This window comes from Homarus americanus, unplaced genomic scaffold (assembly GCF_018991925.1).
Source record: "Homarus americanus isolate GMGI-L3 unplaced genomic scaffold, GMGI_Hamer_2.0 scaffold30858, whole genome shotgun sequence".
Classification (NCBI taxonomy): Eukaryota; Metazoa; Arthropoda; class Malacostraca; order Decapoda; family Nephropidae; genus Homarus; species Homarus americanus.
In genome coordinates this window covers 2,128,107-2,155,597 of record NW_024737697.1, presented here as the reverse complement: position 1 = coordinate 2,155,597, position 27,491 = coordinate 2,128,107, and the positions used below count along the sequence as shown (strand labels likewise).

Here is a 27,491-nt window from a genome sequence, read left to right as displayed (position 1 = left end):
ATAATATATACCATCAATTATATTCAACAAAATATATCAGGTGAAACGAAGAGCCTGTTCATATACTGTATATCTGTTGTTTTACCAACCCTAAAAATTGAATAAACTTATAGAACAAAATTAAAATTTCATCATTCAAATTCAATGTTCCATTGTAATAATATCATAACATTTGAAATGTACCCAACTGAAGTTTACTCCTGGACTGAGGTTCTTGAGGCAGTACTGGTACCCACAAAAACCTGACAACCAGTTAAGTATGAGCAGGAGCAGCCCCAGCATGCGGAGGAGGAGGAAGAGGCAGGGGAGTGGTCACCAATCTGTAAACCACGCCCCTTGCCAGGATATAAAGGGTTGGTAACTAGAGCAGCTGTGTCAGTTGGTAGACCAGAAACCATGGCGTCGATGTGGCCTGTGATAGTAAGTATCTCTGGACATTACTTCAAGACTCACATTGTACTTGTCTCCAGTTGCTTTAGGGGGGTCATCGCTGGTTTTCTATGTTTGTTTTTTCAATGCATTTCGCAATTCAATATAAATTAGCTTTTGTTAGAAAACTCACAGATCCTCCATTTACTTATATCTAGGTTCTTGAAGCTAAAATTCTTATAATTCAAAACTGTAGCTGGAGTGGTTAAAGTATATTACTAAGAATCAAAAGTTATTGTGGTCAATATTCTCGTACTGTACAGTATAATTATATACTACAGTATGCCTTTGGGCTTTGGCGGTTAAGAGTTGCTGATATGTGTAGTGATAACGATTTGTGTTATTAGTTTTGATGTGACTGAAGGTGGTTTCGTTTGTTCATATGCAGATGGTTTTCCCGATTGTCATGGTCGATTACGTCACGATGTAAACGCTTGTTTTTTATGATTGATTGAAGGTGTTGGGTTTGGTGGTCACGTCTCCTTTCGGTTATTTCGGCCGGATCTACTGTGTTCGTTCTCTTTTAGTATTGTTCTTTTTTTCTTATCTTCATTTTTCTTTCGTAGTCCTCTTCTGATCTTATTATTCTTTCTACTTTGTGTTGTTTTTGAAATGGATGGTATGTGGTATGTGTGATGTGATAATGCATCAGTGACAGTCAGGTGAAAAGTTATCCAATGAACTGTGATGTATTGCTAACTGGTAACAGATTGAAGGTGCTGAACGACTAAGAAGACATCTTGGATGACAAATTGCAGAAATAAGTAGTCAAAAGATCCAAGGACTAAACAGATGACATAGTAAAGGAGTACAGCATGCGACGATTGATTGGGAAAAGGTAAGAAAGAGGAGGACAGTCAATAATGCCGTGGAGGAGTTGTGTGCGCTGTGACTACTGGAACTAATGGAATTTGATGTCATTAAATGCCCAGCAATAGAATTACTCTTTTTTTTTATTCTTTTATCATATATAACTTACTAAGATTAAACGATTGTTTCGTTTGATGTCTGATACAATTTAGAGCAGAGATGAGTATCGACGCCGAAGTAACTGTGTACAGTATTAGGTACTCCTCAAGTTGTCTGCTCAGACACCAGAGTAAGATAATAACGAGCGCAGATTTATTTGTCCTTTCAGAGAATTCAGCTCTTTATGAGAATAATGAGCATAGTAGATGGCAGAAGAACAAGCCATTCCTCCTACGACTGCAAATGGTGTCCTTTCTTGTGCTAACAACCTCATGGTTTATAACGTAGCCTAATCTTTTAGACATGCTTTTTACTTTATTAGCTTTTACCCTCTTCGCCACTGATCGGCTCGTAGCCGCTTGGGCGGTCGGTCACGTCTCTGTTACTCACTGTTAGCAAGTACTAGGAATGCACTGGCTCCTGAATGTCTCAGAGCCTGCTCCAGTCATAAAGCTTTTTTCCTGATCAAGCATTCCATTCAGCAAATAGTAATATCCAGAAAATGGAATAAACTAAAATGGAGAGGTTAGATTTTATTGTTTTAGTAGTGCAGTTAGAGATAATTTATTCTGTAGCCTCTTCACTCGAGTTTGTTATCAGGTTCTGGCACTTCTACTGTGAATATCAACTTCGTAAATTTTACATTCGCGTTTTTCTTGATTCCTCATCGGACTTTTTCGTTAAATTAAGCTCACTTACAAAGTATCAGTCAAAGAAAAAAGAAACGTATAAACCTAGCAGAATTGACATTTACTCTGCAGGTTAAATTTTCTTTTATATCTTTCGTTTAAGTAAAGTTATGACGAAAACATTCGGGTACACTTGTTTACCAAAGTGACACAGTTTGCGTTGCTGGTAATGAATCTTTAGGTAACGTTTCTGCTTTTCAATTTAAATCTTGGGGATAACTTACTTTTTAGAGTCTTATGACAACGCTCTCAAAATACAGTTGTCATTAAATAATTTGCCCAGTAAGAAGAATATTATTGTGGGTCTGTCTGAGGTTTCAATGTAGGAGGTTTTTCAATTGTAAATTTTACGTCTATAAACTGTACTTTCTTGAAGTTAGGGAAGTAACGATATTTTCAAACTACCAAATTTAATACAATTAGCTATAATTATATAAAAATTCAAAAGTTGTAAAAATTACTGATATGAACCAATTCCCTTCGGATTCGGTATGTAGCGTTCATATGCATTATTTTGACCGATGGTGACGGACAGTACCACAGGAAGCACATTTTGGCAGGGGATGCTAAATATTAATTCTGCTGTCCTCTAGGTAATCTGTGGTGCAATTTACAGCACCTTATACCCAAAATATTGGGGTGCTGCAGTACCCTCATCTCCCGGTCCTTCCCGCGTCCTTGATGAAAGAAGAGTAAACTTCTTTTCCTCTTATTTTCTTTGTATATAGATATAAACAAGTCATCTCGATGCAAAATTATTTTTATTATGATTTTAATTAAGTAATATCTGTATATATACTATGATCTCCATATAGCAAACTCAGATTTCAATACAGTATATATATAAATATTTTTACTCGAGAAAAGGCATAAAAACATCGCTACTGCATGTAAACCAGACATGTCATTGGTAACGTACTGGACCTGCATATATATATATATATATATATATATATATATATATATATATATATATATATATATATATATATATATATATATATATATATATATATATATATACAATTAACACCTCAACCCGCCAGGATTCAAACCCACGGCCCACGAGCCCATGACTGTGACCGGGGAACGCTACCTCTGGACCACCAGGATACTAAAAGCAGTCCTAGACTCTGTTATATTTCACACAAAACCTGTTCAACGAGCTTATGGCGCCGTGCTTTATTGGGCTAATGAAATATATATGGATCCTCGTGTTTCGAAGCTGGTTTTGGTAAAACGACACTCTGACCACCTACGTGATTCAGGTAGTCCCCATTAGAGGTTCACGGCGCCATAAGCTCGTTGAACAGGCTTTGTGTGAAATATAACAGAGTCTAGGACTACTTTTAGTATCCTGGTGGTCCAGAGGTAGCGTTCCCCGGTCACAGTCATGGGCTTGTGGGCCGTGGGTTCGAATCCTGGAGGGTTGAGGTGTTGATTGTATGTAGAAGTCCGCGTGCTTTATTGGGCTAATGAAATATATATATATATATATATATATATATATATATATATATATATATATATATATATATAAAACAAAGAAGTATGTCTGTGTGTGTGTCCGCACGAGAATCTCGGAAACTACTTTACCGATCTGTTGTGATGATGGATGGTGTTATATGTAGTGATAATGGATGGTGTTATATGTAGCGAGAATGGATGGTGTTATATGTAACGATGATGGATGGTGTTATATGTAGTGATGATGGATGGTGTTATATGTAGTGATGATGGATAATGTTATATGTAGTGATGATGGGTGGTGTTATATGTAGTGATGATTAGAAAATAAAATAATAACAGTTTAATGCTAAAGAAATATACTTTACAGTACCGTTGTAGTGAAAAACATGGTGGAACTTACATACACCGTTAATGAACTATTGATGAAAGAATAAGTTTTGGGGACTGAACAGTGAGACAATGTGGAGCCTCCCGGAGGGTGGTGTCCTACCGTGGCCTAGTGGGTGAGCCGCCCAGACCAAACTTGGCATGGATAGCAAGTGTTTCCTTGCTTCTCTCATGGACAGTTCTATGTTGGATGCTCCAGAGTGGGAACTGGCAAAAATCTGTACATACTTGCTGCTAATGGCAAAACGAAAACTGTGGTCTACCCTAATGCACTACAGTGAGACAATGTGGAGAATCCAGGAGGGTGGCGTCCTACCGTGTGTGTGCCCACGAGAATCTTGGAAACTACTTTACCGATACATATATATATATATATATATATATATATATATATATATATATATATATATATATATATATATATATATATATATATATATATATATATATATAGAGCTTCAGTTATAAATTTAAGAATATGAGACGTTAAAACAAAACAAAGTAAGCACCATTCTGTTTGTTTTTTCAGGCTGTGTTGTCCCTGACTGTGGTCAGCACCCAGAGTCGACCATCTCTGCCTTCTGCAAGAGTACGAGGTAGCCCGAGTGAAGACACCTCCATTCCATCAGGAAGAGTCTACTCGTCATTCAAACCCGGCAGAAGTTACTCTTTCAAGTATGATACACCAAGCAGCTCTCGTTTTGAGGATGCTGATTCTAATTTGAATGTTAAAGGAGGCTATAGCTTCCGTGCTGATGATGGACGTACAAGAACCATCAGTTACATTGCAGGTGCTCAAACCGGTTTTGTAGCACAGGGTGATGCCCTTCCAGTTGCTCCTGAAGCAGGAAGTGTATCCTCACGTACCTCCGGGACACCCACTGTGTATTCAATTTCGGGAACACCAGAAGAAGCCAGACTAAGGAGCTCTGTTTCTCCTGGGGGAGCTTACTCCTTCAACTATGAAACACCAAGTAGCTCTCGCAGAGAGGAAGCTGACCCCAATTTGAACGTGAGAGGAAGTTACAGCTTCCGTTCAGATGATGGGCGCACAAGATCAATTACATACAAAGCGGGTGCTAAAACTGGTTTTGTTGCAGAGGGTGATGATCTACCAGTCGCTCCTGAAGCTGAAAGTGTACCCCTAGTTCCCTCAGGGGCACCCACTGTATATTCAATTTCGGGAACACCAGAGGAAGCCAGTCTGAGGAGCTCTGTTTCCCCTGGGGGAGCTTACTCCTTCAACTATGAAACACCAAGTAGCTCTCGCAGAGAGGAAGCTGACCCCAATTTGAACGTGAGAGGAAGTTACAGCTTCCGTTCAGATGATGGGCGCACAAGATCAATTACATACAAAGCGGGTGCTAAAACTGGTTTTGTTGCAGAGGGTGATGATCTACCAGTCGCTCCTGAAGCAGAAAGTGTACCCCTAGTTCCCTCCGGGGCACCCACTGTATATTCAATTTCGGGAACACCAGAGGAAGCCAGACTAAGGAGCTCTGTTTCTCCTGGGGGAGCTTACTCCTTCAGCTATGAAACACCAAGTAGCTCTCGCAGAGAGGAAGCTGACCCCAATTTGAACGTGAGAGGAAGTTACAGCTTCCGTTCAGATGATGGGCGCACAAGATCAATTACATACAAAGCGGGTGCTAAAACTGGTTTTGTTGCAGAGGGTGATGATCTACCAGTCGCTCCTGAAGCAGAAAGTGTACCCCTAGTTCCCTCCGGGGCACCCACTGTATATTCAATTTCGGGAACAACACCAGAGGAAGCCAGACTAAGGAGCTCTGTTTCTCCTGGGGGAGCTTACTCCTTCAACTATGAAACACCAAGTAGCTCTCGCAGAGAGGAAGCTGACCCCAATTTGAACGTGAGAGGAAGTTACAGCTTCCGTTCAGATGATGGGCGCACAAGATCAATTACATACAAAGCGGGTGCTAAAACTGGTTTTGTTGCAGAGGGTGATGATCTACCAGTCGCTCCTGAAGCAGAAAGTGTACCCCTAGTTCCCTCCGGGGCACCCACTGTATATTCAATTTCGGGAACACCACAGGAAGCCAGACTAAGGAGCTCTGTTTCTCCTGGGGGAGCTTACTCCTTCAACTATGAAACACCAAGTAGCTCTCGCAGAGAGGAAGCTGACCCCAATTTGAACGTGAGAGGAAGTTACAGCTTCCGTTCAGATGATGGGCGCACAAGATCAATTACATACAAAGCGGGTGCTAAAACTGGTTTTGTTGCAGAGGGTGATGATCTTCCAGTCGCTCCTGAAGCAGAAAGTGTACCCCTAGTTCCCTCCGGGGCACCCACTGTATATTCAATTTCGGGAACACCAGAGGAAGCCAGACTAAGGAGCTCTGTTTCTCCTGGGGGAGCTTACTCCTTCAACTATGAAACACCAAGTAGCTCTCGCAGAGAGGAAGCTGACCCCAATTTGAACGTGAGAGGAAGTTACAGCTTCCGTTCAGATGATGGGCGCACAAGATCAATTACATACAAAGCGGGTGCTAAAACTGGTTTTGTTGCAGAGGGTGATGATCTACCAGTCGCTCCTGAAGCAGAAAGTGTACCCCTAGTTCCCTCCGGGGCACCCACTGTATATTCAATTTCGGGAACACCACAGGAAGCCAGACTAAGGAGCTCTGTTTCTCCTGGGGGAGCTTACTCCTTCAACTATGAAACACCAAGTAGCTCTCGCAGAGAGGAAGCTGACCCCAATTTGAACGTGAGAGGAAGTTACAGCTTCCGTTCAGATGATGGGCGCACAAGATCAATTACATACAAAGCGGGTGCTAAAACTGGTTTTGTTGCAGAGGGTGATGATCTACCAGTCGCTCCTGAAGCAGAAAGTGTACCCCTAGTTCCCTCCGGGGCACCCACTGTATATTCAATTTCGGGAACACCACAGGAAGCCAGACTAAGGAGCTCTGTTTCTCCTGGGGGAGCTTACTCCTTCAACTATGAAACACCAAGTAGCTCTCGCAGAGAGGAAGCTGACCCCAATTTGAACGTGAGAGGAAGTTACAGCTTCCGTTCAGATGATGGGCGCACAAGATCAATTACATACAAAGCGGGTGCTAAAACTGGTTTTGTTGCAGAGGGTGATGATCTACCAGTCGCTCCTGAAGCAAGAAGTGTTTCCTCACGTACCTCCGGGACACCCACTGTATATTCAATTTCGGGAACACCACAGGAAGCCAGTCTGAGGAGCTCTGTTTCCCCTGGGGGAGCTTACTCCTTCAACTATGAAACACCAAGTAGCTCTCGCAGAGAGGAAGCTGACCCCAATTTGAACGTGAGAGGAAGTTACAGCTTCCGTTCAGATGATGGGCGCACAAGATCAATTACATACAAAGCGGGTGCTAAAACTGGTTTTGTTGCAGAGGGTGATGATCTTCCAGTCGCTCCTGAAGCAGAAAGTGTACCCCTAGTTCCCTCCGGGGCACCCACTGTATATTCAATTTCGGGAACACCAGAGGAAGCCAGACTAAGGAGCTCTGTTTCTCCTGGGGGAGCTTACTCCTTCAGCTATGAAACACCAAGTAGCTCTCGCAGAGAGGAAGCTGACCCCAATTTGAACGTGAGAGGAAGTTACAGCTTCCGTTCAGATGATGGGCGCACAAGATCAATCACATACAAAGCGGGTGCTAAAACTGGTTTTGTTGCAGAGGGTGATGATCTACCAGTCGCTCCTGAAGCAGAAAGTGTACCCCTAGTTCCCTCCGGGGCACCCACTGTATATTCAATTTCGGGAACACCACAGGAAGCCAGTCTGAGGAGCTCTGTTTCCCCTGGGGGAGCTTACTCCTTCAACTATGAAACACCAAGTAGCTCTCGCAGAGAGGAAGCTGACCCCAATTTGAACGTGAGAGGAAGTTACAGCTTCCGTTCAGATGATGGGCGCACAAGATCAATTACATACAAAGCGGGTGCTAAAACTGGTTTTGTTGCAGAGGGTGATGATCTACCAGTCGCTCCTGAAGCAGAAAGTGTACCCCTAGTTCCCTCCGGGGCACCCACTGTATATTCAATTTCGGGAACACCAGAGGAAGCCAGACTAAGGAGCTCTGTTTCTCCTGGGGGAGCTTACTCCTTCAGCTATGAAACACCAAGTAGCTCTCGCAGAGAGGAAGCTGACCCCAATTTGAACGTGAGAGGAAGTTACAGCTTCCGTTCAGATGATGGACGCACAAGATCAATCACATACAAAGCGGGTGCTAAAACTGGTTTTGTTGCAAATGTTGAGGAAACCACACTGTCTCTTGAAGTGTAAAATGTTTTACTAGCATTCCTGAATTCCTTGATTTGCGTAGAGCTCTCACGAAGACGATTCTATTATGTTCATTTGCTTTGGGATACCAAAAGTCACGTAAGGAGAACTTTTTATGTTGTAGGATGTTATTATATCTATTACAATGTTTAATTAGCTCTTGTTTAGAGTTTGCTCTTCGCCTAATTACTACAAGGGTGTAACTCGAGATTTCCTCCAGCAGAAAGGAACACAAATTTTATATCGTATAATGGAGCTGCTATTAAAGGTTTTGCTGTAAACGGTGCCGATGTGTTTGTTATCAATAAATAACTTTGTTTATTAAGAGCCTTTTCTCTGAAATCCTACGACTTATTTATAGAGATTTATGATGCACTGTTTTATTTAAATTAAATAATTTTGTTTTCTAGTCTCAGAATACTAATGCTGTATGTTAAAGGGTATATTTAATATTAGAAATAATTATATAATTGATATCAAATGTTAAGCCCACTTACTTGGTAATAGTTCAAATATTACACTTGTAAATGATAGGAAGGATGAAGTTTTCGAAAGATTTTGGAAGATGTAAAGAAAGGAAAAGAGGTAAATATTCATTGAATATGTAATTATAATACGTGATTTTCAAGGAATGGTAAGGGAAGGGATAGAAGCACCAGAAGTATGACAACATGTAATGAGTAATGGAAGTAGAATGTTGAGAAACGCATTTAAAAAAATTAAAATCATTTTACAAATTTATGGTTCTAACATTCATAAAAGGCATCTTTATTGGTGGACGTCACCACATGATAATTGCAGTATTATTGTCAAGACTCATCACATTTCATAAAAAAGAAAGACATCTAAACTAAGGCCTACCCAGGTACATAATGTGGATTAGACTAGGTCATAGTAATCATTGTCATAATGTTGAAAAATAAATAAATAAATATTGATAGAATGGAATGGGATTAATGGAAGCTGAAAATAAAAGCAGAGTTAGAATCTCTGGATTGAAGAAAAAATGGTACTCGAAAGAATTCAAAGAAGTGTTAGAGAAGAGAGACTACCTGGTGGATGATAAAGCAACAACAATGGCAGTAATTGAAACGCAAACCAAATTATAAAGAAAATGGATAAGGAGAGTTGTAAAGAACCTCCCAAAAGTATTGAAAATGAATATACTTGTAGATAGGTTAAAGACTTTTTAAAAACAAATTTCACGATACATAAAATGACGGTAAGAGACACTGCTGCAGAGGGATGATAAATAGGGTTTCGGGAACGTGAGGATCTGTTAGGGGCAGAGTAGATAAACACTGTGTTATAACTTTCATCCACTTTTCAAAGTAATGGTTCAAGTCATCAGCAAACTCCAAATAAGTAGTGTTGTAACCATTTTGTTGACTCCTAAAATGTACACGGCAAGTTTCCGCAACCTGTTCTTAGCCAGTAATATGCTAGAGTTAATCTTCAAAATGTCATATTCCTTACCTATGAATTTAGTTACAGCGCCCAACAGGGAAGCATGGTAACTTTTTTTTTTTTTTTTTTCTTAATTTATTTATTGGGCACCCCCCTACATCCTTGTGTAAGGTGAAGCGCAGAAGCGTTTACAGCACCCAACAGGGAAGCATGCTAAGTTCATGCTTGCCTTTATGTCTCATGAGTTAAGGGCGTAGAAGCCTGAAGAGTCAGTGGTTTATGTCATCAAGTTATTGGAAGCTCCAACAACTCCCTGAATACGAATTCGCAACTTTCGACTTACAACAGGTACCTACTTTACTGCTAGGTGAACAGGGATTAATGGGGGCTAGGAAGTAAATCCAAACAACTTCCACCGGCCCGGGAATCGAACCCGTGACATCTCGCTTGCGAGGCAAGAACGGTACCGCTTCTACCACCGGTCCCCTACATGGCATGCTAACTTGCCTTGCATCTCTCTCAAAGGTCAAGCCAGGGTCATCTGATTCAGTGAACACTGCCCGCTTGCTACCACACACTCTCACAGCCCAGAGAGGAGGAGTCCACTCCTTCTCACGAGACTGGGAAGTTCACACTTCACTTAAATTACCTCAAAGTGTTATTTACAACACTTCCCCAGAGAGAATTCATAATTTATTCTCTCAGATTATATCTGTGTATATACCTGCCTTAGCAGTAAACAGAAAACACCAAGAAGAGTTTATATCAAGCCCTGCCACTTAAGAGTCCCAGAACTTGTTTAAAACAATTAGTGTGATACCAAAGCAGCTATCACATGTTGACCAATCAAAAGAACACAACCTGAAGACTGGGGTAGGCTCTCCCTGGGGGGGCCTGGGGCTCAGATGCTGCTTGATGCTGGGGTGTTTCTTGGTGCTAGGGTGCTTCTGCTCACTAGGAGAGAAGGTTTGCTGATGCTGTTATGCTTAGTAGCTGAAAACAGACGTGAGAGCGTCTTGAAGGCAAGGGTGCAGAGATGTTCAGGGTGTGGCAATGCTGCTTTGTACAGTGTTGCCACAAATGAAGTGATCAAATGTATTAAATCACTTATAATAACAATAATAGAAACTTGTATATTGAACTGGAACATCACAAGTGTGTAGCTAAAATTTGCTGCCTCTCAGAAAGGGGATATCTCCTGTGCAAATTTGAAGAATGTCAATTTAAAAGAAAAATCATCAGAGTTTGTAAAAACCCTGGTTTCTGTTCATAGATTCATTAACTGCTGCCACCTCATGTAGCAGTTTCCATTTACCTGTTGGAGTCAGAGGTGAACTGGAAGCAACATTTATAAATGTTTATGGGTTAAGTTTTCAAACCCAAATGGTCTTTTCTCCATTTATTAAGAAAATAAACTATTACACAATGAATGGGACCATCAATAAGGGACGAATCTTAGGTAAAACTTGCTTCTTAGAGCACACGTCTCAGTACCTCAGAGGCGGGAGTTGAACTGGAGATAGCCTCCTGCTTAATTGATGACTGCAGTCAAGGTGTGAGGGCACAGTGGGAATACACTGTCACCTGTCCAGTTGATGACTACTCACGCCTCATAATAAAGTTACCGTGGGTGATGTAATTATATAAGCCTAATGTATGTAACCCACGTTTATATACGTACTAGCGGAATCGCCGCCCTCCGGGCAGCTCTTTTGCTAGGCCACGGTAGGACGCCACCTTCCCAAAACAACACCTGTAGTTTTTCTGATCAATATAATCGCATTCTAGTTAAAGATATATGCACGAAAATTTAAGTTTCTCTTGAGGGTTTGTGTATCGATAAAGAGCATACTCACTATTACTCAGTACTGGTCCTGAACGATGTAAGGGTTAAGTCTTAAAACTCATAAGATATTCATATAGCATAGCAATGACCTTTTCTTTGGTACAGCTTTTTGGAAGTTATTACATATAAAGTAAAACTTACAATTTTATTAAAGACATCCTCTGCAGACCTTCATCAGTGTGCCAATGTCCTCAGAATTTCGCGAATTTCTCTTCAATTTACAGTACAACCTTATCTATGTTAACTGAGATTAAGAAGAAAATCAAGTTTTAACTCACCGACCAGTGGATATCAGCACTTTCATTTAGTCTCGAGCAGAACTTATTTAGATTCTATAAATTCTAAGGGTTTCAACTAGCCTTCCACAGGTCCTCGTCACTGCCACAGGTCCTCGTCACTGCCACAGGTCCTCGTCACTTCCACAGGTCCTCGTCACTTCCACAGGTCCTCGTCACTGCCACAGGTCCTCGTCACTTCCACAGGTCCTCGTCACTTCCACAGGTCCTCGTCACTTCCACAGGTCCTCGTCACTTCCACAGGTCCTCGTCACTTCCACAGGGCCTCGTTACTTCCACAGGTCGGTTCCAGTTCCACAGGTCCTCGGTTCCAGGTCCTCGTCGGTTCCTGGGTCCTTGTCGGTTCCACAGGTCCTCGTCGGTTCCACAGGTCCTCGTCGGTTCCACAGGTCCTCATCGATGTGTGTAAGACTGCCTACCTCAGAATATTCACATCAAGAAAAGAAGTGTCACACTTTTTTTTTCACGGATCACTTGGTATTGATGCCAATGTCTCAAACCAGAGGTCCACGTCCTGGAGGTGAGAACAGACAGAAGGCATAATCTGTTCTATATAGTCCTGGATAGCCTCCCTCTACATCAGTCTGAACCCGTTCCTCAACCAAACAGATCTGCAGCCATGGTACAGACTTACTTAAACTTTCTGATAAATTTGTCTGTGATGTTGTGAGTTATAAGACGCCGTCATCTGGTATCACATAACATATCAATGATTGTTTCTTCCACCATTGTCTATGTTAATGGCGTTAGCAGCCTTCATACTGGAAATGGAAAGTTACTATGGGAATATCAATGGCCAATAGTGGCGTGCAATGAGTGGGTGAAATAATGGAATATCTGTAGACAACGTATCATGAGTATATTTTTGTAAATTAAATAAGTCATTAGGATTGGAATTGCATATTTCAGACCAAACTAGACTTATATACTGTATACTGAATATGCACCGAAACAATTGAAACATTTATTGCCATTAGAGATTACAAGGAATATTAATACAGTAAACAGATGTCTATATATATTTGCCTACTCAATATGAAGCAATATACATATCAGACACAAAAGAAACTTGTATTTATTGTTAGGAAGATATAGATGCAGTAATAAATCAAAGAACATTTGAATAAATGTTGAGTCTTTCATATGTTGAGGAGAAATACTACAAATCCTGGGATGTTAGAAGCGCATAGTTTGTTGATATAAAGTTAATTGTTGGTTACTGGGGATGGAGTCTGTAACATGTTGAGGAAGAGTGAGCTTACAATACAATGGAAGTTGTGGTTAGCAGTTTGAACATATAATAGAAAATGTTCAGTTTGATACTGTCTCTGATCAAAGAATCCCTAATCATTATATAGTGGAAGATTATAGCAGTCCATTAATTTTTGTTCAATTACTATAGGATTTAGATGAGCTTATAAAGTTTCGAATATTTAACTGTGTAATAATGGAAAAGTAATCATGTATTAAAGTCAAATATTTGCCATTGTACTTTGATATGAAGAGTATAGTATCCACTATCATGATGTGTGTGGTGATGACACTGAATAGGTGTGGTCAAGATGAGTGTGTGTGTGTGTGTGTGTGTGCATTTCTCTGTTTGTGCACTATATCGGTCTTTACGTTATAAGTTTGTGCTGTTATGTGTTACTTGTTTATTGGAGCTGAAATATATAGTACCTATTTATAAGTTAAGTATGTGCCTCTATATGTGTTGACCACCTACGGTATTTCTATTTATCGTATGTTAACTAGATAGGTTTTTATTCCTATATATGCGATATTATTACACGTAGTCTGTACAGTAAGTTGTCTTTATTTACCATATGTGTACAGCCTTATGGGAGGAGTGAGAGCGAGGTTGTTGGCTCCTGTTGTAAAGATCAGTTCATGTTAACTACCTTGACGGTGAAGGCTGCCAAAAAAAAACACAAGCAAAACAACAACAGCAGCTTTTCCTAGGACGTAACAGGACGCCTTGTAGGATGGTTTACAAACTGTTAGGTAATTATCCTCCTTCCCTCACTCCTCCCTCCCAATCACCCCTCCCAACCCACTCACCCCTCCCACCCATTCACTCCTCCCACCCACTCACTCCTCCCACCCACTCACCCCTCCCACCCACTCGCTCCTCCCTCCCACTCAGAGTTGTGCACTATATCGGTCTTTACGTTATAAGTTTGTGCTGTTATGTGTTACTTGTTTATTGGAGCTGAAATATATAGTACCTATTTATAAGTTAAGTATGTGCCTCTATATGTGTTGACCACCTACGGTATTTCTATTTATCGTATGTTAACTAGATAGGTTTTTATTCCTATATATGCGATATTATTACACGTAGTCTGTACAGTAAGTTGTCTTTATTTACCATATGTGTACAGCCTTATGGGAGGAGTGAGAGCGAGGTTGTTGGCTCCTGTTGTAAAGATCAGTTCATGTTAACTACCTTGACGGTGAAGGCTGCCAAAAAAAAACACAAGCAAAACAACAACAGCAGCTTTTCCTAGGACGTAACAGGACGCCTTGTAGGATGGTTTACAAACTGTTAGGTAATTATCCTCCTTCCCTCACTCCTCCCTCCCAATCACTGTGCATTTCTCTGTTTGTGCACTATATCGGTCTTTACGTTATAAGTTTGTGCTGTTATGTGTTACTTGTTTATTGGAGCTGAAATATATAGTACCTATTTATAAGTTAAGTATGTGCCTCTATATGTGTTGACCACCTACGGTATTTCTATTTATCGTATGTTAACTAGATAGGTTTTTATTCCTATATATGCGATATTATTACACGTAGTCTGTACAGTAAGTTGTCTTTATTTACCATATGTGTACAGCCTTATGGGAGGAGTGAGAGCGAGGTTGTTGGCTCCTGTTGTAAAGATCAGTTCATGTTAACTACCTTGACGGTGAAGGCTGCCAAAAAAAAACACAAGCAAAACAACAACAGCAGCTTTTCCTAGGACGTAACAGGACGCCTTGTAGGATGGTTTACAAACTGTTAGGTAATTATCCTCCTTCCCTCACTCCTCCCTCCCAATCACCCCTCCCAACCCACTCACCCCTCCCACCCATTCACTCCTCCCACCCACTCACTCCTCCCACCCACTCACCCCTCCCACCCACTCGCTCCTCCCTCCCTCCTCCTCCTCCCAATCACCCCTCCTGCACCCTCCTCCTCCTCTAATCACCCCTCCCACCCACTCACTCCTCCCACCCCTCCCTCCTCCACCCTCTCACCCTTCACCCCTCGCTCCTCCCTCCCTCCTCCCTCCCACCCCTCCACCCCCTCCCACCCACTCACCCCTCCCACCCTCCCACCCCTCCCACCCCTCACTCCTCCCACCCACTCCCTCCTCCCTCCCCTTTACTCCTCCCACCCTCCACCCCTCCCCACCCCACTCACCCCTCCCACCTCCCCCTCCACCCCTCCTCCTCCCCACCTCCTCCTCCCACCCCTCCTCCCTCCCACCCCTCCTCCCTCCCACCTACTCGCTCCCTCCCCCTCCTCCTCCCCCACCTCCACCCCTCCCACCCCTCGCCCCTCCCACCCCTCGCTCCCTCCCTCCCCTCCCACCCCTCCCACCACCTCACCCCTCCCACCCTCCCACCCTCCCACCCCTCCCTCCTCCCATCCCTCCCTCCCTCCCACCCCTCCACCCCTCCCCACCCCTCCTCCTCCCCACCCCTCCCACCTCCCACCCCTCACCCCTCTCACCCCCTCACCCCTTCCCCCTCCCCACCCCTCCCACCCCTCCCACCCCTCCCCACCCCTCACCTCCCACCCCTCGCCCCTCCCACCCCTCGCCCCTCCCACCCCTCACTCCTCCCCTCCCCTCACCCCTCCCACCCCTCCACCCTTCCCACCCCTCCTCCTCCCACCCATTCCTCCTCCCACCCCTCGCTCCTCCCTCCCTCCCACCCCTCCCCCCCTCACCTCCCCACCCCTCCACCTCCCACCCCTCCCCACCTCCACCCCTCCACCCCTCCCACCCACTCCACCTCCCACCCTCCACCCCTCCCACCCCTCACCCCTCCACCCACTCACTCCTCCCTCCATTCCCCCTCCCACCCCTCACCCCTCCCCACCCCTCCACCCCTCCACCCCTCCTCCCACCCACTCACCCCTCCCACCCACTCACCCCTCCCACCCTCTCACGCCTCCATCGTGTACTTACAAAATATAAAAACCAGTCTTGTGTAACGACCTTGTACCGAAGACGAAGTGAAGGACACACGTGAAAATTCTTGGTAAGTCGTGGCCAGAGTGAGCTGAGTGGGAGGTGGACTACACGGGAGGTAGACTGTGTGAGTGTATGTGGGAGTTTGTGGGAGTGGACAGTATGTGGATGTGTGTGGGAGTGGATGTGGGAGTTTGTGGGAATGGACAGTATGTGGATGTGTGTGGGAGTGGATGTGGGAGTTTGTGGGAATGGACAGTATGTGGATGTGTGTGGGAGTGGATGTGGGAGTTTGTGGGAATGGACAGTATGTGGATGTGTGTGTGAGTGTATGTGGGAGTTTGTGGGAGTGGACAGTATGTGGATGTGTGTGTGAGTGTATGTGGGAGTTTGTGGGAGTGGACAGTATGTGGATGTGTGTGTGAGTGGATGTGGGAGTTTATGGGAGTGGACAGTATGTGGATGTGTGTGGGAGTGGATGCAGTGGATATGAGAGTTAAATTTTCTATCAAATTACCAGCTTTTAATAGTAGAAGTTCATCACTGCTTGTGTGTGTGTGTGTGTGTGTGAAGGACAACCAGGGCAGTGAGAGAGAGAGAGACAGAGAGAGAGAGAGAGAGAGAGAGAGAGAGAGAGAGAGAGAGAGAACAACAGCAGCAACAGAAGATAGATCCCTTCATAAAGACATTTGGAAATACTTATAGGTCATGGCCATGTGAACAGTGTTAAGTGTGAGCCAATTCATTAACTATTAAATCTTAATGGTAGTTATGGTTCTTTGAGAGTAAATGCTGAGAATTATAATATCAGGGGCCATGACAATGTGTTGGCCAAAACTCTGATGACTCTGGGACCCTTGAGATAAACGTTTACATCAGTCTCACTGAACTCAGAAAGGCTCAAGGGTCTTACTGAGATCTTAACGAATCTCGGAAGTCTCACTGGTATTCTATGCGTCGCAAGAGTTCCACTTATTTTTTTATATGACCCTTGTTTACTGCCTTGCTCTCTAACGTACTACTTAACCTCATTTAAAGGCGAAAACTTTAAGAGACATGTTATATGCTAGTCTTGGGGCTTTTGACAATATAGTGGGACTCTAGGATATTTTAACGCACGGTTCCATTACTCTTCCATATCAGTTCACAGAATGTGCTAATAATAATGATAATAATAATAATAATAATAATAATAATAATAATAATAATAATAATAATAATAATAATAATAATAATAATAATAATAATAATAATAATAATAATAATAATAATAATAATAATAATAATAATAATAATAATAATAATAATATATAGCCCATTTAAGGTGTACTTCATATACTGTAGAAGGAAATAATTACAGAAAAACTCTGATTAATCCATTTGGCGGAAATCTTGTTGTATTAGATAGATATTCAAGTCAAGAATGGTTAACTTTCCATCGTTATTTATTTGGACACACGCACAGACAGACGAGTGGTTTTCTTTCCAACGTCACCCTTCCACCTCCTCCTGGACTCGGCATGGGATTAGTGGTAATACCAGACTAGAAAATAGACCACAAGAGGTGCAGCTTTTTAAGGCAGTAGGAGGTCGTTGTTATTGCCTCCAGCCGACTCTAAGTCACACTTACTACTTAAATTAGCATTGAAGCTCGGAGGCGTGGGACCAACGGGTATTTATATGTAAATCTTCATGCAAAATTGTCTGCTGTTTATTTAATTTTTAAAAGAACAACAACAATACCTGATGTGGTTAGTGTAGTGCAGTGTAGTGTAGTGTAGTGTCAGTATACAGTAGTATAAGGTCGTGTAAACAGGGTCGTCTTTCTTGCCCTGACTGGTATGAGGATGTTTTTTTCCGCGTGTGATGGATGTCTGGTCGAATGTTCCTTGACTCACTGTTCGTTAAATTTGCTTGTGGCTAAAAATCCCCCGTTTGTTATAAGTAAGTAAATAAATATAAACGTGTAAGTAGTTATATAAGTAAGAGCAGGAGACAAGTAAGCTATAAGTAATAATTATGTCAGTGTGCTTATATTGTTGTTACTGAAGTTAATTATAATATATAAATATTATCTGGTGAGTAAGAGTCCCATGTTAACACCGTGTTAGTGAAGCAGTTGTTTATCCATGATACATAAAGAATCAGCCCATAATGGTTGAAGTGTAGGAGTACAAGGGAGTCACTTCCTGCTGGGTTCCTGGGCTGTCACGTCATAACAATAAATATAATGTCACATACCTGTACACACACACACACACACACACACACACATATATATAGCCTATATATATATATATATATATATATATATATATATATATATATATATATATATATATATATTATATATATATATATATATATATATATATATATATATATATATATATATATATATATATATATATATATATATATATACCACAAGGGAAAGAAAAACACAGAGTTTCCAAGCGCTTTCGTGTACTCACCTGAGATGTTTGCGCACCTACAGTGATTTACTTGCATATATATATATATATATATATATATATATATATATATATATATATATATATATATATATATATATATATATATATATATATAGCCTATATACTAGCAGAAACGGCTCACCCACTAGGCCACGGTAGGACACCACCCTCCGGGAGGCTCCACATTGTCTCACTGTTCAGTTCCCAAAACTTCTTCTTCCATCAATAGTTCATTAACGGTGTATGTAAGTTCCACCATGTTTTTCACTTCAACGGTACAGCAAAGTATATTTGTTTAGCATTAAACTGTTATTATTTTATTGTCTAATCATCACTACATATAACACCACCCATCATCACTACATATAACACCACCCATCATCACTACATATAACACCACCCATCATCACTACATATAATATCATCCAACATCACTACATATAACGCCATCCATCATCACTACATATAAAACCATTCATCATCACTACATATAACACCACCCATCATCACTACATATAACACCACCCATCATGACTACATATAATATCATCCAACATCACTACATATAACACCACTCATCATCACTACATATAACACCACCCATCATCACTACATATAATATCATCCAACATCACTACATATAACGCCATCCATCATCACTACATATAACGCCATCCATCATCACTACATATAACACCATCCATCATCACTACATATAACACCACCCATCATCACTACATATAGCACCACCATCACTACCACCACTACTACCACCACCATCATTACTACTACTATCAACCAGTCTCTACCACCACCACTATCACCACAAACATGCCGCTATCACCATCACCACCACTATCACTGTCACTACCACCGTCACCACCACCACTACATATAACACCATCCATCATCACTACAGATCGGTAAAGTAGTTTCCGAGATTCTCGTGCGGACACACACACAAACACACAGACATACTTCTTTGTTATATATATATATATATATATATATATATATATATATATATATATATATATATATATATATATATATATATATATATATATGCAAGTAAATCACTGTAGGTGCGCGTGATCTAGGTATATGCTGATAACCACAAGGAAGAAAAAAACACGAAGTTCCCAAGCGCTTTCGTGTAATTCACATCTTCAGGGGTGAGTACAGACTAAAGAGAATACAAAACAATATATATACAGGAGGTGAGTATATATATATATATATATATATATATATATATATATATATATATATATATATATATATATATATATATATATATATATATATATATATATATATATATATATATATATATATATATATATATATATATATATATATATATATATATATATATATATATATATATATATATATGCATGTGTGTTTGTTGTGCATTTGTTGTGTATTTGTGATCCCTAATTCATCATTTTGCTTAAAAAATTCACAGTGGAAAATAGAAGGAAATAATTGTGTTTACTAGGAGTGAAAAGTAAAACTTATTTTTCTAGGTATGACTGCCAGTTAGGGAGAGTGTAGATACATCACCCGGTACGGTACACAAGAAGGAAGCATGGCCGGTACTTCTCCCGACTGCATTCACTTTCCAAAGTTGTAAACTTAGGTACCCATTTACACCTGGGCGGAATGGGAGAATCCAGGAATCGACCCACTAATCCCTGGAACAGGAGGCGAGCGATGTATTCACTCGACCGCCGCGTTTCTTTTATTAGGAGTATTAACTGTCATATATATACAGTGTTTTCTCTTTCATAATCTTTAATTGTTGATGGACGATTGCAATTCCTAACCTTGTTACGCGATTGAAGCGTAGTTGAAGCTCAGTAATAAGAATAAAACACTGATGTCAATAGCTGGCACTCTGTGCCAGTTAAATATATCAAATAATAATTATGTAATTTGGAGACTACACATACAGTATGTTTTCTAACTAATATTCGTTATAAATTTGCATCAGTTAAAGCACGAGAAGAGTTACTGAGCACCACAAAACCCACAAGTAATGTTTGAGCTGCGAGGTGATGGTGGCGGCGACGCTTAGGTCATGTGTGCAACCCTCGAAGTGTTCTTCCTCCCCGCCGTCTCTCCACACACACACACACACACACACACACACACACACACACACACACACACACACACACACACACACAACATCATTATTTGTTATCTTGCCGTTGCTCTGTTATACCGAGTTCATGAGAAGCAGTGGTATTGTGACTGGAGATTGTCAGAGTGAAGGGTCCTCTAAAAATATATATCAGACAAACACCTGTTACACGTAGGCCTGGTCTACAGATTTCGTAGGGAGTGTAGAGGCTAGAATTTCTTCTGTCAAGTGTACAAATTACAGAGTTTTTCTTTCAGGTCAAAAAATTAGAGTTCTCTTCGTTCAAAAGGGTGGGGATCAGAGTTCTTTTCTGTCATACGGACAGAGATCAGGGTTCTCCTCTCTTAATTGTTTACAGTAGAATAAAGTACACAACACACACACACACACACACATGATAGAGTGTTTGTCTCTGGTGTACGGAGACCAAGAGTTCTGTGCGGGAATGAAGTGCCAGGTTAAGAAGGCCCGAGTAAGGTGGACGCGTCTCCGGGAGGAAATTGAAAGTGAGTGTGCTATCCAGGGCGCACCAGATGTGTATGTGGGGCAGCAGAGGCCTCGTCGCGACCTTGGACTCACTACTACACATACACAAACGCGCGGGAAGGACGTTCTCAGTTTTACAATCTCTTCGTCCTGTTGAGTCTCTTAAACCGAACACAACAGGGAGGTATATGGAGCAGCGAGCGAACCTTTCAGCAACATTTCAATTCTTACTTATCAGTCGTTTCGGAAGGAGTTTCATTTATATTAGTGTGATTGGTATCTGTGTAAAAGGTGTTGCAGGTGAGCGATGCTAAGGTAGGGCGTGACCACACTATTGAGCGTTCAACTTGGCAGTTACCCAATTGATCACTGTGGTGCCCAGGGCAGGATCATCCGATGGTCATCTTCATGACACTACAAACGAACACACACAACGCGGCCAGGTATATAAGGGTTAACTAGATCAGAGCTCGACACAGGCATCCTGGCCTCTCCGCCGAAAACATGGTGACGTGGACTAGCTTAGTAAGTATTCTGAACACAGTATTGAACACGTATGGATGTGAGCAGTGTATTGGTGAAAGATATAAGAAGTACTTTAATTTGTTTCAACGGTATTTGGGTCTTTAATATGTTGTTATTTTCATGATTTCGGGGGAAAAGTGACCCTGTTGTGTTGAGTGATGTTGTTTGAATTAACTTCCACACACACACACGCACACACACACACACACACACACACACACATATTACCGTATAAGTATAGATGTGTACACACACACACACACACACACACACACACACACACACACACACACACACACACACACACACACACACACAACACACACACACACACACACACAAAGCGACACTCTTTCTCTACAGTTCTTCATAAAAAATATAAATATGGAATTAAATTTTTTTGATAAATTATGATATCTAATATCATTGTTGAAAAATCCTGAGAAAAATGCTACGAGAAGTTGTCTGAAGTTATTTAAGTTAGTCTAACATGGAACTTGATCAAACTGTGCCCAACGCGTTCACACTCGCATACTAAAGATATAGTTAGTGTAATAATGTAAGGTTACACGGCATACTTTTTATGAACAACGAGTATATTTTGAAGAGAATACGTGATGCAAAATACAAATTGTGTAAACTACATGTATAGTGGCTCTGGAAAGTCCAAGTATGATATTAAGATCAAGGAACGTTGGCCATTAAAAGATAAATTATTTGACCTGTATGACACATCAGTGACGACTGACGAAGAGGAACGTATGGAGTGATGCAGAAAAACCCCACACAGACGTAGCGAACTAATGAAAATTAATTTATCGATTTAATTTGTTTTGCAAGTTCTGCCTGCCCCAACCTGCTACCAACTAGCGTTTCTTTAAAATCCTTCTTCATCCCAATGTCTTCCTTTTATGTCCGTCAACCTCCTTCGTCCATTACTCTATATATCACATGCATTTCTAACGTAGTAAATGTTACTCTTTTTAAACCATAACTGCTAGCCAGTATACTTATGTCTCCAATAGTTTCCTTTCAATTGTTTATCTTCTTATTCCACATAACTCCGTTTATTTTTACCCTTGTTAATATTTGTTTGTTTTCCTTTTCCGCCTGTGCACTTCCCCTTCATTATCACCAGCCTTGCTTATTGCACTTCCCAGGTATGCAAAACTATCAGCCCCTACTCGCATCATTTCACTCTTCTCAAAGTTTATTTTCTGTCTTCACTGTTCGAGGATATCGTACCATTCCACTAGTGTTCTCTTTACTCTTCCTGCACCCTACCATCACTGCCAGGTCATATGCATAAAACAGTTTTCTTTATCAGCTCCTCCTCGGTTACCTTTTTATTGATTAATTCCATTACCGTTATAAACAGAAGAGTGTTTATGGCAATTCCGTAACAAAGGCTCACTCCTGCCTCAAATTCATTAGATATACCTCCTCCCACTCTCACAACTGTTGATGTATCGTCGTACATCGTATTAACTTTCCTCACATCTGCCTCCCCATCTCGATCCATCTCATTACTGCAGATGTTACTTCTCTTGGCGCACTATCATATACTTTTTTCAAGGTTTATAAACCCACAACTCATACTGTATATATCTCTTATGAACCCTTTTCCCCTTCTCCACTGTTTACCTCATCGCTTTCCACATTTATGTCAGTTCTCTGTAACCTCTTTAACTATTGCAACTAAGATCCACTTCATCGGTAACAAAATAAGATGATACAGATTCTTCATATTTCTCAATTGTTTTTTAATCTTTTTATTTTACAATTATCATTCCCATCCTTCATTCTGCTGCTAAATTTCCTCTGATAAAACGCACAACAGCCTCCTGTATCACTCAGCTGGTCGAATCATTTCCACAATTATTTCATCTCTGACAGCTGCCTCATTATTCCCTGAGGTGTTCACTCTCCTTGTTTCCTTTATCTCTCTGTTGCCTTTTTGGGTTCAACGGGTAATTAACATTTGCCTTCCACACTCATTGGACCTCCCTGACACCAATATCCCCTCTTTGTTATCTAGTGATGATGCTTAAACTATATCTTTATTGTCCGCATCCCTGTGTCTTGCCAGCTTGAGGATCATCTTCCTATATACCTATTGCTTCCTCAGTCATTTCATTAAATATCCCTGTTTCTTACATCCTTTTCTTTTTCTTACTGCTCTGTGTTTATTTATTTTACTCCCATTATCTCTATCCCATTACCCTCCTTCCCTCTCTCCTCTGAAGCCTTCATATATTGTTAGCGATAACTCCAATCTATTTATCTATTTGGGAAACTTCTGAGTAACCAAAATAATCCTGTAGATCATTAAAATGCATATGAAGAAAAAACAAGTCATACATTCTTGACACATAAATAAGGGTATATGACACCATAGCTCTGAAGATTTAACACAAAATACATATAAAAAGACCATTTATTAATTACCACGGAAACATGTATCAACTGATGTACAGTGTTGTTTGACTGTCTATTAGCCTGTCACAATAATGTTGTAAGTATAATTAACATTATGACATACGAGTACCACGCGGGAATGAGTCAATGTTGTATTACACATTGGATATTTAATTTTCCCTCTCTTAGATTTTATTGCATTCCCACCTTATCTTTCATGTACTATAATTCTGATAAATATGGAGTATTCACAATATGTTCATGGAGTCACATAATAATCACATAATAGTCACACAATAATTGTAATGTTTTATTCACTGTAAACTTTATATTTTGTTTTTGCCCACAGGTAGTGTTGTCCCTGGCGGTGGTTAGCACACTGAGTTTTCCACGTCCTGATGCCGAGTACAACATCCCGACTGTGGGTCTTGGAGCTCGCGCCCAATATTACGTCCTTCACTCCGATGGCACATTTAAATATGGGTACGACACTGGTGACGAAATTTATGAACAAGCTATGGCACAAGTTCCTGGTGAAATAACCGGATCATTTGGATACAAGGACCCAACGGGAGCAAACATCAAGCTCGAATACACGGCGGACGACCGAGGTTTCCTTCCCAGAGGCAATCATCTTCCTGTTGCACCTGAAGCTGACTTCGGCTCTCGTCTTACCGCTGGATCTGTTTCACCTACGGGTAGTGCTCCAATTGCCTATGCTGCACCAGCTTCTGCCCCAGCTGTTCCTGGTAATGCAGCTCAGTTTAGTACGGCTCCTGCTCTTTACTGTAGAGGTAGGTCTCCAGAGGATGGTAGCTCTCCTACGGGACTCAGCAGCTCTCGTGCTGAATCTGCTGACGCCAAGAACTCTGTCAGAGGAGAATACGCTTTTGTGGCTGATGACGGTATCAACCGACAGATCAAGTACAGTGCCAGTGCTGATACTGGATACATTGCTCAAGGAGACTCGCTACCAAGAGGACCGTCAGTTCCAGGTGCTGAAAGTGGCGTTCCTACCGGAAGGATTCTTCCAGTTCTCTCTGAAGAGGAAGCTAATAGACTTGCGTCTGCAACATTCGCAGTTGACCCTGCCGTTGTTTCATACAGTGCCTCTGGTCCTACTGCCGGTGCCTTAAGACCTACCACCCACACTGGTGTATCTTCGTCTCCTTCTGATGCTTCCTACTCCTTCAGCTATGATGCTGGAGACAGCAGTCGGTCTGAGAGTGCTGACCCTAATCTCAATGTACAGGGAACTTACAGCTTCGTGCCTCCAGATAGCAACAATCGGCTCACTGTGAACTATGTGGCAGGGTCTGACACAGGCTTCCTTGCTGAAGGAGATCATCTTCCTGTTGCACCTGAAGCTGACTTCGGCTCTCGTCTTACCGCTGGATCAGTTTCACCTACGGGTAGTGCTCCAATTGCCTATGCTGCACCAGCTTCTGCCCCAGCTGTTCCTGGTGATGCAGCTCAGTTTAGTACGGCTCCTGCTCTTTCAGCACCTGTAGAGGTAGCTCAAGTTAGGAGTTCTGCTGCAGAGGATGGTAGCTACAGTTTCTCCTACGGGACTGCCAGCAGCTCTCGTGCTGAATCTGCTGACGCCAAGAACTCTGTCAGAGGAGAATACGCTTTTGTGGCTGATGACGGTATCAACCGACAGATCAAGTACAGTGCTAGTGCTGATACTGGATACATTGCTCAAGGAGACTCGCTACCAAGAGGACCGTCAGTTCCAGGTGCTGAAAGTGGCGTTCCTACCGGAAGGATTCTTCCAGTTCTCTCTGAAGAGGAAGCTAATAGACTTGCGTCTGCAACATTCGCAGTTGACCCTGCCGTTGTTTCATACAGTGCCTCTGAACCTACTGCCGGTGCCTTAAGACCTACCACCCACACTGGTGTATCTTCGTCTTCTTCTGATGCTTCCTACTCCTTCAGCTATGATGCTGGAGACAGCAGCCGGTCTGAAAGTGCTGATCCTAATCTCAATGTACAGGGAACTTACAGCTTCGTGCCTCCAGATAGCAACAATCGGCTCACTGTGAACTATGTGGCAGGGTCTGACACAGGCTTCCTTGCTGAAGGAGATCATCTTCCTGTTGCACCTGAAGCTGATTTCGGCTCACGTGGTAGCGTTTCAAGTCCAGCAGTTACATATTTTGTCCCCTCAAATAATGTCGGTGGGTCACCCGCGCACAGTGTGCCGTCTGTTGCTGCAGTCAAGTCTGCAGTAACCGATGCTGATAGTCAATCCACCAGTGGCCATACCAGTCATATTGTAGGTGATGTACTTCTACACCAGTATTCTGCCAACACTGGTGACAAGTACGGCTATGTGTTCACTGCACTTCGTCGCTAATGAGTATTAGATCAGCAAGAATGAGGATGTTGAAATGTACATTAAATCCAAGGAAAAATGTTCTGCTTGATTATATCTATTTGTTTTAGAACACTTGTATCTGAGTTATACTTTGTTAGTTTTTATCCTCTAAAGTTTGTGTTAATGAAATCAAACGAAATTTCAAAATAGTATCAAGCGCATATGGAGTTGTGTTATGTGAATAAATAACTCCAGTGCTCTTTAGGTCGAACACTACTCAGTGTTTGGGTACAATGACTCATCTCATCTCTTGCTCATAAGGTCTATAAATGGTTGACGACACATGATTCCCCCAGGATGCCTCAACACCTGTACATAAGTGTCTATAGAGTAATTAACCCAGCATCAATCAAAAGCCATAAAAAACATCCATGGCAACTAACATAAATACATTGTCTCTGATGTGAAAAAAAAAAGATATGTTCCTGAAAACATATTGGATCAATAAAAGTGGCATACAGTGTAATAGTTTCTCTTCTCCACTAGGGTTATATAATGCAAACTCAAGAACCTTGCGAATAACATATTTTACCTGTTTATTTTTAGGTCGGGTTAGTATTTATTAGTCACAATTAATTATCAAAACGACCATTCAAAAAGTAAATATAAAACATTATAATAAACAAATAATTGAACCACACTTTGTTCCGCTCCTTGGTGGCGACGTCAGGCATAGGCCTGTTTGTGATAACAACTGGTCTCCAACTGGGATATGATCCCATGTTGTAAGGTATTAGAACCTCTTACTCTTTACTCCTGATTGTCTCTCTTGAAGTTTACAAGTTAAGATGAGCTTATAAAAAACACAGAAACAATATGCACACACTGCACTAAAATTATTATTTCTTAGGAAAGAATTGTCCAGTATTTGTGACAGACAGAGATGAGAAAGAGAACATAACTGTTGTGCTCACTGTGGATGTTCATTCTATTAATACATTTATATTAATTGTTCTTTCTCAATGTCTTATACACATGATTTTAATATATCTATGTATTTCAACCACTACAACTGAGCTGCCAGTTACATCCCCATTACGTATTTTCACACTCCACACACAGCATTATGTCTGTCCTTATGCTCCACACACAGCATTATGTCTG

General features: G+C 41.4%; 1 protein-coding gene across 1 annotated transcript; it reads left to right on the top strand.

Annotated features, from left to right (window-relative positions):
- Nucleotides 1-385: 385 nt before the first annotated feature.
- On the top strand, nucleotides 386-26,848 carry LOC121873565. Its single transcript, XM_042377209.1, has 4 exons — nucleotides 386-420; nucleotides 4,474-8,213; nucleotides 11,826-12,168; nucleotides 24,357-26,848. Exons 1-4 carry the CDS (start codon nucleotides 397-399, stop codon nucleotides 26,364-26,366), a joined length of 6,117 nt encoding a protein of 2,038 aa, XP_042233143.1. The 5' UTR covers nucleotides 386-396; the 3' UTR covers nucleotides 26,367-26,848.
- The last annotated feature ends 643 nt before the right edge of the window (nucleotides 26,849-27,491 follow it).

Coding starts and splice junctions, on each gene's coding strand:
- LOC121873565 (XM_042377209.1), top strand. CDS start 397: ATGGCGTCGATGTGGCCTGTGATA. Junction 421..4,473: donor CGTCGATGTGGCCTGTGATA/GTAAGTATCTCT, acceptor TTGTTTTTTCAG/GCTGTGTTGTCCCTGACTGT. Junction 8,214..11,825: donor ACCACACTGTCTCTTGAAGT/GTAAAATGTTTT, acceptor GGTTTCAACTAG/CCTTCCACAGGTCCTCGTCA.